General features: G+C 39.2%; 2 protein-coding genes across 2 annotated transcripts; one reads left to right on the top strand and one right to left on the bottom strand.

Moving 5' to 3' along the window:
• The first annotated feature begins 1,402 nt into the window (after positions 1 to 1,402).
• On the top strand, positions 1,403 to 4,858 carry LOC110908513 (plastid-lipid-associated protein 6, chloroplastic). The gene is made up of 4 exons (XM_022153468.2): positions 1,403 to 1,825; positions 3,441 to 3,677; positions 3,818 to 3,944; positions 4,519 to 4,858. The coding sequence occupies exons 1-4, from the start codon at positions 1,580 to 1,582 to the stop codon at positions 4,731 to 4,733; spliced, it is 825 nt and encodes a 274-aa protein (XP_022009160.1). The 5' UTR covers positions 1,403 to 1,579; the 3' UTR covers positions 4,734 to 4,858.
• LOC110908514 (CRIB domain-containing protein RIC7) lies at positions 4,731 to 6,164 on the bottom strand. Its single transcript, XM_035982984.1, has 4 exons — positions 6,155 to 6,164; positions 5,929 to 6,038; positions 5,328 to 5,388; positions 4,731 to 5,240 (listed from the first exon to the last, which is right to left on the bottom strand). The coding sequence occupies exons 1-4, from the start codon at positions 6,162 to 6,164 to the stop codon at positions 4,912 to 4,914; spliced, it is 510 nt and encodes a 169-aa protein (XP_035838877.1). The 3' UTR covers positions 4,731 to 4,911.
• Positions 6,165 to 15,228: the final 9,064 nt, after the last annotated feature.

Genomic DNA, 15,228 nt, shown 5'->3' with positions numbered 1-15,228 from the left:
AGCTGCTGAGACACCAGTTGTTTCAGCAGAAGTTTCTCAAACATCTGCCATGATCATTTTTACTACACCAATCACAATCCAAGCATCTCCAACATCACAAAGATTTCCCATACATTCATCTTCACTACCAAACCATTCTCCTTCACCAGAAATCATCTCCACACGTAAGAGAAAAACTCATATCGATAGAATCACAAAAATGAACAACGATCCTCTGGTAAAGCCAACTCAATCTAATTGGAAGAAAGTCAAAACAGTGGATTCAGATGAAGTATTGAAGTTTAAAAGAATGAGAGTAGAGCTTGTGGCTGCTGATTATGGTCCAGTTAGATCCATTGCCAGATGATCTAAACTGAAAATAGTTGAGACCTACAAATAGCTGGAAGAAGATAGAGCTGAACATTCAAATGTTCTTCAAAAGTCAGTCTATCGTACAACTGCTCTGTCTCCAAAAATTGGTACTCCAAAAAACCTTCTCTCATCATCTGATTTGTCTGAATCAATTGTAAATTTAGTTAGCAGACCACAATCACAAACTCATCTTCAATAATTCTTTGCCCAAGAAAACCAACTGATCTAAAAATATTAAAGTGGAAGTCATGCTCAAAAACCCAAGTATTGACTTTGATCAGATCAGATGGTAGTGTTGAAGAGATTAAAATGGATAGTGCATATAATCTGAATGCATACGATCTCCAAGATTTGTTGGACCTTCAACTTGAGAGGGATGATGAAGAAGACATGTTCTCCCTGGACTTTGAACTATAATTCAAAGGACAAATTAGGGAGATGTTGATGAGAAATAAAAATCAGTAATAAAAAAGGGTTTTCATATCATCTGTTGTATAGGCAGATTGTTGAATCAACATCTGTTAGATTGTTTGCAGTAGCATATTTAACCAGATCACAACATGTAGCGAAGGACATGTTGCTACGTAACAAATTCTTGAGTGAGGTTTGATGTGTATTGTTTAGGCAGGTGATCGTATGTTCTTAGTTAATGTTTGTTAAAGTTAAGTTGTATTTGAATTTTATCAAGTTTGTTAGACATCTTTGATATGTACTCTATTTTTAATAAGAGAATGGAAATAATCATATGTAACTGATGAATTTTATTAAGTTTGTTAAATATCTTTTACATTTACTTATAGTTGTCTTTTAGCTATAATAGATAACACGTTTTGCTACAATATCTATATACATATCTATATGTTATGTCAATATGTGTTATGCATGGTTTTCTAAGAAACGACCCGTGATTTTTAATTAAGATCACGTGTCATTAAATTATTGGTTTGTTTGTACATATAATCCAATAGCAAAGATGGTTTCTCAAAAAATCGTAAGTGTGGGTCCATAGGATAGTTCTAGCGAGCAGATAGATACCGATTCCATTTCATACACGTTACCAGCCACCCAATCAGACACCCAAATCCCTGTAAAGTGTAACGTGGCTCTCCTTCCTCGGTTTGTTTCGTTTTTCTTTTCTTTGTTCCCAACTTCTTGCTGATTTCTCTCTCTCTATATATATAAGTTTTCGCCGTTAAAAAAAAAAAAACAATCCGATCAACCATCAACCATGGCGTCTCTGCTCATTCACTCGTCAATTTCACCTCGCCCACAATCCTCTTTCTCAAAACAGGACACTCTGTTTAACTTCAAGTATCAGCATAACCTACCCAACAGAAGAAGTAGAAGATCACCCCGCATTTCCATTTCCGCTGTTGCCGAACAAGCTACCGAATCCGACCCGTCTCCGTCTTCGGTTCCCGGGTTCGATTTCCTGACGGGGGATAAAGTCAAGTTGTTGAAGTTTAAATTGCTGGTAAGTGGTTAAGAATTGATGTTTTAATTTGATTGAATTTGTCTTGATTATGTTAAAGAATGAAGATAAAGTTATTATGCCATGTCGTTTGTTGGTTAACATATGGAGTTTGTCTTGTAATTAGTAATTATATTACCGATTTCGTTATCATATAAGCGGGTTAGGTAAAATAGTTTAGCTAAAATGGGAACGGGTCAAACGGATTGAAATCACCCAGATTGTAGTTTTAGCATATGGAGTTTAGGCTGTAAGCCTGTAACTAGTACTTTTGACCTATTTAGTTATGTATGAGTCATAGTTATTAAAGGCGCTAGATGCACTCAAGACGCATAGGCCTTGCCTGGGGCCTAGGCGCAAGGCGCAAAAAAGCGAGGGCCTGAGGAAATAAAAGCGCACAATAAAAAAAGATTAAAAAAATATCATGTATTAGAATATAATAATATTCTTAAAATAAAATAAATAAAAGCTATTATATAACATTAGTGTTTTGGTGTAGAAAAATAGTTTTCCTCGACTTAAAGCGCAGTTGCCTCAACTTAAAGCGCAATTGCCTCGCCTCGCCTGAAAAATGGACCTAGGCGCAAGAGGCGGTGGCTTTTAACAATTATGGTATGAGTTTGTTAAAGCTTCGGTTGTTGGGGTCGGGCTTTGGAGCCGTGCGAGCCGGATCTAACCCTTTCTGGTTGTTACCTAGAACTGCAACATAAAGGAAACTTGTTAGAAGGGGGCAAAGACCGGGATCTCTAGACCACCCTGCGATGGGCAAGTTAGTAACAAGTGTGTATATATATGTATACAGAATATCTAGAGAGATGTGGGTGAAGTAGTGAGGGAGAGTGGTGGGAGTGAAGTCCCCTCCACAAGAGGATTAGGTTTTCTTCTATAGGAAAGGTGTGTACTGTGTAGTCCATGTTGGGCCCAATGGACCGGATCCTATCCACCCTTAGCTTAAAATGTAAAGCCTGATATGTTGGGCCTAATGGGGCTGATAGTCCAAATGTTAAGCCCGAACCAGACACGTGTCATAAGAGTTGATTTAGGTTGTGTTTTTGTATCAAACAGACATGTCAAACCAAAAAGCTCGGTTAAAAAGGGAACGTGTCAAACGGGTTGAAAGCCACCCTAATTTTAGTTTTAAGTTTTTTAACATATAGACCTTTTTCCTGTAATTAGTACTTTTGACCCATTTAGCTATGTATGAGTTGATTTAGGTTATGTTTTTTCTCTCAAACCAAGGGGAACAGATTGAAAGTCACCCTAATTGTAGTTTTAAAATATGGAGTTTGTCCTTTAATTAGTACTTTTGATCCATCTCATTGTCTATGAGTTGATTTAGGTCATGTTTGTATCTCAAATGAACGGGTCAAATAAAAAAGTTTGGCTATAAAGGGAACGCGTCAATTGGATTGACAGTCACCATAATTGTAGTTTTATTAAAAAATTTAGATTAATAGTGTAGTTTTTGTAATCATATTTACACATCCCTATTATAAAATGTCTAAAGAAAAGGAATGAGTAGAGTGTTTGGCAGCTGACCCGTAACCATTTTGACCCATTATCTAACGTGACCGACCAGTCCATAACCGTTGACCCATTATGAAATGGTTTAATGCAGAGTGCTGTTTCCGGGCTTAATAGAGGACTTGTTGCAAGCGAAGAAGATTTGCAGAAGGCAGATTCTGCAGCTAAAGAGATAGAAGCTGCTGGAGGACTCGTTGATCTTTCAGCGGATATTGAAAAACTTCAAGGAAGATGGAAACTGATTTATAGCAGCGCGTTTTCGTCTCGTACGCTTGGTGGCAGCCGTCCTGGCCCGCCAATCGGAAGGCTACTTCCTATAACTCTTGGCCAGGTATCTTGTAACAACTTGACCCGCATTAACAGAAAGCCATAACAAGTTTATTCAGGGTAGTCTTCACATATATCACATATGTATATGCTAGCTTTTGAATCAGCACGATATCACTTGCTTAATTTCATGTTTTGAAACAGGTGTTTCAACGTATTGATATCTTGAGCAAAGATTTCGATAACATAGTGGAGCTTGAGCTTGGCGCGCCATGGCCTCTTCAACCGATAGAAGTGACCGCTACTTTAGCCCATAAATTTGAAATCGTTGGTTAGTCATTGTGAAATTAGTTTTCATAGTGTCGTTTTTGTAGTTTTACATTACCTAAACTAGGACTGTAAAGTTCTAACACGAAAGTCACATGTTGTGTTTAGTCTAAACGGGTCGGATTAGTTGCAGTCGAACGCATGAACATGTTTAGCTAAAGGGGTCGTGTTCGGGTAGACCTGGCAGGTTCACGGGTTGACCTATTACTTTTACAATTATTTTAAAAAGTTGGGCTTCGTGTCAGAACTTAAATTAATTGGGTATCTTATGCCAATATTTTTAAAAAATAAGAGAGAAATGAATATCAAGTTTTATATATTAAACCAATATATTTTTTTAACATTGTATCTTTTATCGTAAATCTGTAGTTTTAGAGTATTAATATGCAATAATTTTTTGGTTAAATAGGTCATGTTTTTGTCAACCCACAGCAAGTCTTTTCGTATACGGGTTCATGTGTGTGGCACGTTTATGGGGTTGTGTCATGTTCGGGGGGTTCAACCCGTTACCCTATGAATAGGACCCATTCAACACCCCTAACTTAAACGCACACTAATAATCGTTACATTCCCGACAGGAACTTCTACAATCAAAATTATATTTGAGAAAACAACAGTGAAGACAACAGGAAATTTATCACAACTGCCACCATTGGAGATACCTCAACTACCCGAACAATTTAGGCCATCAACTAACCGAGGGAGCGGTGATTTTGATGTTACTTACCTCGATTCTGATCTTCGGATCACACGAGGAGATAGAGGTGAGCTTAGAGTGTTTGTGATCTCATAAAAAATGTAATTTGAATTTTGAAATCACATTTCTTCATATGTACAATTATACAATATGATCTAAAGTTTCATAAATAAGAATGCAATATAAATTTGTTACAGATTCATTTCTGTAAAAGTTTATCATCCATTTTGTTACAAGCTCAATCAACGCGTTTGTTCTTCGTGTGTTCAACTGTTTAATCATGTGGTTTTTGGCACACCCCGTCAATGCAACCAGAATCTGTGGTTGACGGGTCTTTGTTTCTGGTTCTGGAGGATCTTGTGGTTCCTTCGCCGCCTTGTTTCTTTCTCGATTTTTTCACATTTGTTTCTGGTTCGGGTGTCTCTGACCCGAGAATCGAGTTCTTGATTCTCCTGGTTCGACTGCTTTCGTTGGCTGAAGATTCACCATTGTTGCTCTTGTTCTTTCTGGACCTGTGGTTGGATGACTCATGCCCGTGAGACGACCGCCTGCTTTGTCTTGCCTTGTGTGGGTCACCTAGTGAAGAATTAGTGCCTCCAAGATCTTAAACCCACCACGTTAAAATGCCGATAATAAGCACACTTGTGTTACACGATAAATGGAATTCTTAATGTCTTTTAATGGGTTTACCTTTCGATCCAGCATTTGTTTCGCCAGGTTGAGCCTCTGAACCGCTTTGATACCCGTTCATCTGTAACAATTAGATCATGTAACTGTATAAAGAAAACAAGATACCATGTCTACATATTGGAAAATAAAATGTTAATATGTGAAAAAAAATATCTAAAAGATTTGTTAATCATTGAATGGGTTAGCCATGTTAATCATTACTCTATGCACTTTTATTAAGAGGCCTTAATGGTGTTGGGTTGATAGGTTTTGGGTCAAAAACATCAACCCGAACATGGTCTGTTTAACTCATTTATCTAAACGCGTCAAACAGGTTGATGTGTAATCAAGTTGTAAACGTGTGGTGGGTTATGATATATGGGTCATAAATGGGTTTGAAGGTTGACCTGTTTAATTAGACATGTTAAATAGGTCAACCTTAACACGATCTGTTTAATTAAACAAGTCAACCGAATATGATATGGTTATTATACGGGTTATATATGCTATCAAAAAATGTTTTACGCAAGCCCAACCTGTTTGGACCCGCCCTAAAGCTACCCGTTGTATCAATAACCATGACCCGTCCATTTTACCACCTCTACATACGAGTCATACTAACCCAACTAGGTGCAGGGGTAGAAGGACCATCACATCCAATGTGGGCTACATGTTTAACATCCGTGGGAGCTCCAATCTGAATTTCGGGTTCTTTTTCATGATGACCTGTGTCTACAAAACATCACATCCATTAGTAAATCTGTGATATTGAGTCAAATGATAAATATAACAAAAGTATGCGCATATGTGCGTACTACCAAATAGGCAACGCAGGCCTCGGAGTAAACCTTTCATCATCGTGTAGGAAAGCCGAAAAATAAACAAGAATTTCGTATCGTATAGCTAGTATTGCTTGTTAGCTGGATCATATGGAGCTTCCTATCTTCAACAACATACATTTAACACCTAATGTTATAACCAAATCAACATAAACATAAACATAAACATAAACATATACATATACGTATACATATAACACACGTATTTTAACTCACATCATGTATGGAACCCCATGCCCCACATGATCCCGCGGAACAAGCATTCACGAGACGTTTAGAATGGAAGAATACCCCTACCAAAAACCAAAGATAATAACTGTATTTTTTGTTTGCTTTGAAAGAGATTATTGTTTAAAGTTTAGGGGAAAATAGGATAAAGAGTTAAACAAGAAAAGTTAGAAATGGTTTGTTAAGGTTGTCAATTGATACAAACCATTGGTGACCTCCACATTATAAGGGAGCCAGCAAAATTTAAAGAAACCCTTAAGGTACATGGTTTATTTAACTATTGAGTTACCAAAATATCCGGTTTTATTTTCCTAAAAAAGATTCTCATGTATGATTAGGATGACATTTTATTAAAATTCTGTGAAAATATAACATTTAATAAATCTTGCCTTGAAATATTACATTTGGGTCTTTCAAATCTTGCCTTGAAATATTACAGTTTCTCAAAGTTTATGGTCTTTCAATGTAAAATGAAATTAAGTTTAACTAGGGTACAATAAAAACTGTATAAACGTTCTTTAGATTGGGTGAAAAAAGAAAAAGACATACATTGTGCTTTTGCTTCAAAGTATTTTGTAATGTTTAGTCTCATGCATGAAACCACAAAAGCAATCATTTTGAGAGATCATTTATGAAACAAAACCCCTAATTTATCATTTCCAGAGATCTTTATATATGTTTCTTTCTCAAAGTATGTTAATCTTATATGGAATGAGTTAGTATCATCGTAACTTTTTTCCAGTTTTAGGCTGACTTAAATCATAACTTTTAACGGTGTAGTAATTTCTAGATTGGTTTGGTATATAGGTTTTGTTTAGGCCATGGGTAATGGTTAATGCATACTAAGGGACATTTTCTGTCACATCAGCAACATAACGTCCATTTAAAAAATACGTAATGGATAATGTCCCTTAATGCCCATTTTAATTTTACTTTCCATTTTGTGTAACACCTTGTAACACCCTAACACGCTTTAACGGAAAAGACGCAGCGGAAATTCGTACCATAAAAATTTCTTTCATTAAAAACGTTTTGACCCACTTGCAAGTTCATTATGAAATACTTTCCTACAATACATGCATCTTTTGTACTCATACACATAATAAAAGCATAACTTATAACTATCATTTTACATAATCAACATTCCCGTACAATCTATCTCGTGACTCGGTCTTCAATCGCTACACCTCATGGTGATAATCTGTGATTTGTATAACCTGCACCCACCACATATATTCACAACATTAGTATACGTTATATACAAGCAAGATTCTTAATCATGTAACCTCGTTACGTTCTACCCACATCTACTTTCCATCATATCATCCTTCTAGAATTATTCATTCCATCCGGGTGTCTAATCCTTGAAAAAACTTCAATATAGTACCTGCACTACATTCATTCTCGAGGCACACTGTTAATAACATCAATACTTAAGTGTATTGAAACCACGTATGCAATACATACATAACTGTGTACATACATTCCTACTCACATACATACATACATAATTAACTGCATATAACATACCTTCTCGCATACATACGTACATACATAACTACATACAACATACATACTCACATACATACATACATACATGCTTGACTACATACAAACATACCTTCTCACATACAAACATACATACATACATACATAACTACATACGTGCCTACCTTCACTCACACGTACATGTACCTACATAATTACATAAACACATTCATACATACATACAGACTCGTATTCATGATTACTTATTAGCTTAAGCGTATTGGGAAGAAGTTAAATTAATTCATACATGCCCACATACTCAGTTCATTACCCCGCATACTCGCTCCCACAACTCGATCTTACCCATACGTCATAAACGCTTTCTAAATGCCCCTCAGGTATGTTTCGGATCTTAAGAATGAATTCCAACTCATCCGTAACTTACCAAGCCTTTCGGTGGGGTTGAGGAACATTATAAAGACTTAACAAGGCTTGGAATGGGTCCACGGGGTCCGAACTCAAAGGATAAACAAAGAAATCCACAAACTTTACTTTGTTTCTGACCTCCACCGTAAGCTACGGTGGCTACCGTAGCTTACGGTGGCCCCAATAACTTTACGGTAGTTCTACACTGCCTTACGGCAGAAAAGGAACCCAGCTCCCACCGTAACTTACGGTGGCACCGTAAGTTACGGTGGTGCCCAGATCAGCACTCCATTTTCACATTAAAATTCGCATAACTTGCTCGTTTTGCATCCGTTTCACTTGAAACTGGTTCCTAAACATCCGTAAAACAATTCCTTACGTATTAGCCTAAGAATCCTTGCCCGGGTCCTTAATTATTACACATTTTATTACCAATTCCTCACTCATACTTATTTATTCAACCCGTTCGATCTTTATCATACACTTCCCAACTTACCTAACCACATTCGATTATTTTCCATTAAACTTGCCTTATCACTACCTTTAATTCATACTTTCTTACATAACTCTAAATAAATTACCAAACAACAAAACATATTAAGTAAAAAGGGTAAGTTTGGGATTCACTTACCTCGTGCGTCCAAGTTTGTGCAAAGCTTCCCCTTTCCTCATGGTCCGTTAGCTTTCCATACTTAAGTCCATGTCAATTGGGGTTCCTATCCTTTCAAGTCATTATGTCCACATCAAAGTTAGTATGCATGTTCATTCATATCACATCCATTTCAAACTCTTAGCTACATAGACTTTCATTAGTCAAACTTATCATGCATATGACATGAACCGACAATCCACATTGTTCAACATTCATTTAGTCAATTTATTATCATACGTACGTACACTTAATCGTACTAACACTTAATCGTGATTCTTTAATTTCTCATAGGCATATTCATAAGTCTAATCATGTCACTCGCATATTCATTGACTTTTCAGAAAGTCAACGACCATACTTACTTATTCCCCACTTATGAACACACACATTTATCTTGATATGATAAACTATTTTAGTAACGCCATACACATTTCATAATCACGTCATGTAGTACATACAACTACATGATCACTTGATTTCTTACTCGATATTCACAAAAATCAATTTACACATAGTAACTCTTTCATGATCCTACATTTGACAACTACATGCCAAGTTAGCCAATTTAATGTAATCGTAACATCAAGCTTTACTAGTTGTCTTCAACCTATACACTTAGTACATACCCATTTTTAATTACCATTATGTCACTAATCCGACTCATGGTGTGCACTACCATTCAAACATCGGGTAGTAATTCCTAATGCATACTTTCACGGAACCATCTCATCAACTAACTACTCACATGTATTTCATCCAAAACACGTATCTCATGATAACTTAACTATCAAACATAACATTATCACATTCTACTCCAAATTACCAAATTCTTGCAATAATTTTACTTGCTAGCTTCACCTAGACATTTCATCAAACACTAGGCGTGCGTACTAACATTTATGCATAATGTACAAGTAATTCAAGCATATCCTTTCCATATTCAAGCAAGATCACTTTGTCATCAAATCTACATCATGTTTACTATCAAAACCTACCATATAGCATCTTGTGCAACAACATAATCATAATATCAACAATTGCATGTTCATCATAATCATTCTTATATTCCTACACATGGGTTTCGTTCTAAATCATCAAATGACATCTAGAACTCGCATAATTCGTGTTTCATATAGTGATTCTATCATATTCTCATGCTTAATTTCACACAACTTCACGGATTAATCAAAACCCACTTCACATAATATCACCAAATCATAAAATACAACTTACCACATGTTTGCTGTGACAACTCGAAATCTAGAACCTTCGTTGTGTCTTGATGCAACCTACTTGTACGTTATGTGACTAGTTAACCGATTAAACTTAATGATAAACGTGAACTTCTATGTGCTTTGTTATGTGTGCATTTGTATGTATATATGTATGTGTTATATGCGAGCCGAGAACCCGACCGAGAACAAGGAACCCGACTCGAGACCATGAGGTCTCGAGTATATAGTAACCGGTTTGGGCCTTTGGCCGGTTGGGCCATTTGGGCCGTAAACCCTCACCCGAAACCCATTAAGGGTGCACCACTTGGAACTAGCATATATATAGCACTCCTTAGTTAACCTTGTCATTTTTGAACATCACAACACACACACTCTCCTATCTTCTCTCCTACAAAACTCTAGAAACACAAACACTCCTCAACTTTCGGATCCAATCGGTTAGCACTAGGATTGTCGGCTCAAGCTTGGAATCAACATTAGAGTTCACCTTTCCCATCTCTCAACCGGTTAGTAATCTTTGTTGTGTTTTGGTGCTTGGATTTGGTGATGTTATGACAATATGATTGGTTGCGAGTTTATGCTTAAATTGATGATTATGACTATATGATTTATGCATGAATGTTTCTTATTATTTGTTGTCAAAAGAATGATATCACATGTATGATGTTTTAATGTGTAAAATGAGATAACCGGTTAATATGCTTGATTTCGGATGGATAGTGCTTGGTGTTTAAGTGAAGATCGAATCACTAGTCTTGTTGAGCATGAAATCGGTATATGTTTGTCATATTATCGGTTAAGTATAGAACCGAGTTGTGTGTTATGCTAAGAGTTTAATGGTTGTTCATAGTTTTGCTTGAACAAAGTTTGAATATGTGATGAATATGCTTGAATGCTTGAAGAACAATTTGAATGATAGTTGAAGATGTGAAAACCCTTGTGATTTTGATCCATTTTTACTAATAGCCTGATTAGGAAAACTTGTTAGTGAAATTCTATTGGTTGTTTCCTGATTTGGGCCTGATTACATTGTACCATTAAGCTGACCATATCTGAATCAACACTGAACATGAAAACGACAGCATTCCGACTCGCAATCACACGGTTGCGACTCGCAACCACAGCATGACAAGCCGAGACCACAGGTTACGAGTCCCGTTGCGACTCGAGACCTTAGCATGATGAACCGAGACCACGGTTGCGACATAGGTTGCGACTCGCAACCGTTTATGATCAGCACAAACAGCATGACTCGAGACCATGCTTGCGAGTCCGGTTGCGACTCGAGACCACACTTTTGGGCCTAAGTTAGAGGGCCGGACTTATGGACTTCTGTGCTACTGTTGATATGTTATTTGGGCCTGTTACTACGAGCCCAACTGTTCGGGCTTTATACTTGGACTTTGGGTTTTATTTGACTGTTACCTGTGAACTGTTTATGATTATTACCTGTGTACAATACGTGTTGAACATACGTGCACTGCTTGGCTTAAATCTGATACGAATAATACCTGTGATAGGACCTAATTGATTACCTGCAACTTAATTGACCTTCTATGTTTAACTGCCGAGCAAACCAAGGTGAGTTCACACCCTCTACAAAGCATGGGATTCCCTGGGTTGGGAACGAGGTTAAGGAACGTGGATTCCTCGTCCTCCTTGGGTGGGACGTCAGTGGTTTAGGAATGTGATTCCTCGTCCGGATGGACGGATAACACGTACTAGACTAAAACTCTATCACGAAGTCCCTCCTTTTTGTATCGACTAATCGCCGGGCCAATGGCGAGCGGGTCATTAGTTAGATAGCGCTATTTAGGTCTGACAAGCCTCACACCGTGCCGCAGAGGGCGGGCGTGAACTAATGGATCTGGGGCACGTCAATGATGATAGACATTGATGTTTTCAGGGCACATAAACATGACTACAGTCAGCAGTCGATATGGTAACGAGTCTAGTGTACGCATGGGGTAGCCCCCACGGCCGGAATGCCTGATAACTAACACGGGGTAGCCCCCACGGCTGGAGTGCCAGAGTAACTGGGAATGAACATGTCACGTTTTTAAACTATGGGGTAACCCCCCACGGCAGGATGCCAGATAAAGGAAACTGTTTTTGAAATAACTAAAACGAACACACAACCGTGAACTCACTCAACTAGTTGTTGACTCGTTACTACATGCTTTGCAGGACCATAGGTACTCAGCTGGAGCTCGCATGGAGGAGGGTCGTTGTGGGACACGGATTGCTGCGTGTCATATTTTGTTTGAAAATATTTGAACTTATGTTATAACTTTAAACTTATGCTTCCACTTGCAACTTAACTTGTTTGTTTTGAAACGCCAATCGTATTGGTTAAACTTTTATAACTGCTTATATGCTTGTTCAGTATGATTGGTGGCTGGATCCTGGTCAGTCACGCCTCCAAGCGGTAGTACTCCGCAGGTGGGATTTTGGGGGTGTGACAGATTGGTATCAGAGCCATTGGTTATAGTGAACTAGGTTTTAATAAAGGAGAAACGTTTTTGTTAAAACCAGACTATAACCGGTTTAGTGCTCGACGGTCCACAACGACACTTCGCTCCTCATGCAAGGCTCGACATTCTAGGTAATATGATGTGTGTATATTGCCTACTTGCTAGATACGTAGTGCATTGCTCATGGTATGCTTGATTAGTATAACTACTGTTGTTTGAACACGTGTGTGCTTACTCTGTCCTACTATCGTACTTTCGCGAACCTCTCTCACACGTATTACTCTTATTATGAAGAATCATGTCTGGACGCGTTAACATGACACAAGCCCAGTTGACGGCTTTGATCAACGAACGAGTTGCCGCAGCGCTTGCAGCTGCAAACGCAGGAGGTATATCCTGCAGTCCGAAATTGTTCTAGGATCATTTGAATCCTACTCTCGTGAACCAACCTTTGTGTTAAACTCTGTCTCTCTTTCACCTACCTTAGGTCAATATGCTCAGGCACCGGTGTGCACTTTTAAGACCTTTATGGACTGCCGACCCACAACTTTTAGCGGAACTGAAGGAGCAGTAGGTCTCCTACACTGGTTTGAGAAACTGGAATCTGTGTTCGAAATGTGTGAATGCCCTGAAGCGCGCAGGGTGAAGTATGCTACTGGTACTCTCGAGGGTTTGGCCCTCACGTGGTGGAATGCTCAAGTGCAAATGCTAGGGTTGGTTGCTGCCAACGCCACCCCATGGGAAAATTTCAAGGAAATGATCAGGGAGGAATACTGCAGTCGTGACGACATTCACAAGCTGGAAGATGAGTTCTACAACCTCAAGATGACGGGGTCAGAGATTGAAGCATACACTAAGAGATCGCATGAGCTTGCCTTGTTGTGTCCTACTATGGTGGATCCTCCGTATAAGCGAATTGAACTCTATCTCAAGGGCTTGGTGCCAGAGATCCAAAGTCATGTGACTTCAGCAAACTTGACTACTATCCAGCAGGTTGTACAGTTGGCTCACCGTCTCACTGATCAGGCGGTGGAGCAGAACAAGTTACCCAAGCGCATAGGTGCTACAACTACTTCTGGTACTTCTAGTGGCGACAAACGGAAATGGGATGGAACTTCAAGCAGGGGTTCAACTTCTGTGCAATCTCAGTCTCAGCAGAGAAAGATGGACGATCACAAGAGCCCCAGTCAGCAATCGTCTGGTGGTCAGAGTCATGGTGGGTACAAGGGGAATCACCCCAAATTCAATCGTTGCAACCTACACCACAGTGGGCCGTGCACCAGGGGCAACTGTCATCGGTGCAACAAGCCTGGTCATGTTGCAAAGGATTGCAGGAGCGCATATCCCGCCAATCAGAATCGTCAGCAACCTCAGCAGAACCAGCGACAGCAGCAGGGTAACAACAAAGGGTGCTTTCAGTGTGGAGCTGAAGGCCATTTCAAGAAAGATTGTCCCCAACTGAACCAGAACAACAACAACAACAATCAGGGGAATGGTAACAATGGGAACAACAACAACAATGGTGCTAGGGGACGAGTGTTCGTGATTGGTCAAGGTGAAGCAAGGAATGATCCCAACGTGGTGACGGGTAAGTTCCTTCTCGACGACTTTTATGTTACAATCTTATTTGATTCGGGTGCCGATACTAGCTATGTGTCTCTAGAAGTTAGTAAGATGCTTAAGCGTATTCCAACACCCCTGAGCGACAAGCACACTGTAGAGCTAGCTAATGGTAAGAGTTTGGAGGCCTCACACGTAGTCAAGGGTTGCCAGCTTATTCTCGCTAACCAGACCTTCTCTATTGATCTTATTCCTATCGTCCTGGGTAGTTTCGACGTTGTCATTGGGATGGATTGGTTATCCCAACACCGAGCAGAGATTCTTTGCAATGAGAAGATCGTTCGTATTCCTGGTTTAGGCGGTGAACCTCTCATGATTCGTGGCGACAAGAGAAGTGCTGTTGAGAACATCATCTCTCTTCTTAAGGCCCAGAAGTGCTTACGAAAGGGCCACACTGCGATTTTGGCTCTAGTAACTGATACCACAGAAAAAGAGAAGAAGCTAGAAGATTTTCCAGTTGTACGTGACTATCCTGAGGTATTCCCTGAGGAATTACCTGGTCTTCCGCCCCATCGCCAAGTCGAGTTTCAGATTGAACTAGCTCCTGGAGCTGCGCCTGTAGCCCGTGCACCTTATCGTTTAGCTCCATCAGAGTTGGAAGAACTCTCCACGCAACTACAAGAACTCTTGGATAAGGGTTTTATTCGTCCTAGCTCATCGCCTTGGGGAGCCCCAGTATTATTTGTGAAGAAGAAGGATGGTACCTTCAGAATGTGCATCGACTATCGTGAACTTAACAAGGTGACTGTGAAGAACCGTTATCCTCTACCGCGTATTGACGACTTGTTCGACCAGTTGCAGGGGTCGAGCTACTATTCAAAGATCGATCTGAGATCGGGATATCACCAGTTGAGAGTTCGAGAAGAGGATGTCTCTAAGACAGCCTTTAGAACTCGTTATGGGCACTATGAGTTTCTGGTCATGCCGTTTGGGCTGACAAACGCACCGGCAGTTTTTATG

Source organism: Helianthus annuus, chromosome 14 (genome assembly GCF_002127325.2).
Source record: "Helianthus annuus cultivar XRQ/B chromosome 14, HanXRQr2.0-SUNRISE, whole genome shotgun sequence".
Lineage (NCBI taxonomy): Eukaryota > Viridiplantae > Streptophyta > Magnoliopsida > Asterales > Asteraceae > Helianthus > Helianthus annuus.
The sequence above is the reverse complement of the archived record's forward strand: the minus strand, read 5'-3'. Positions and strand labels throughout refer to the sequence as shown.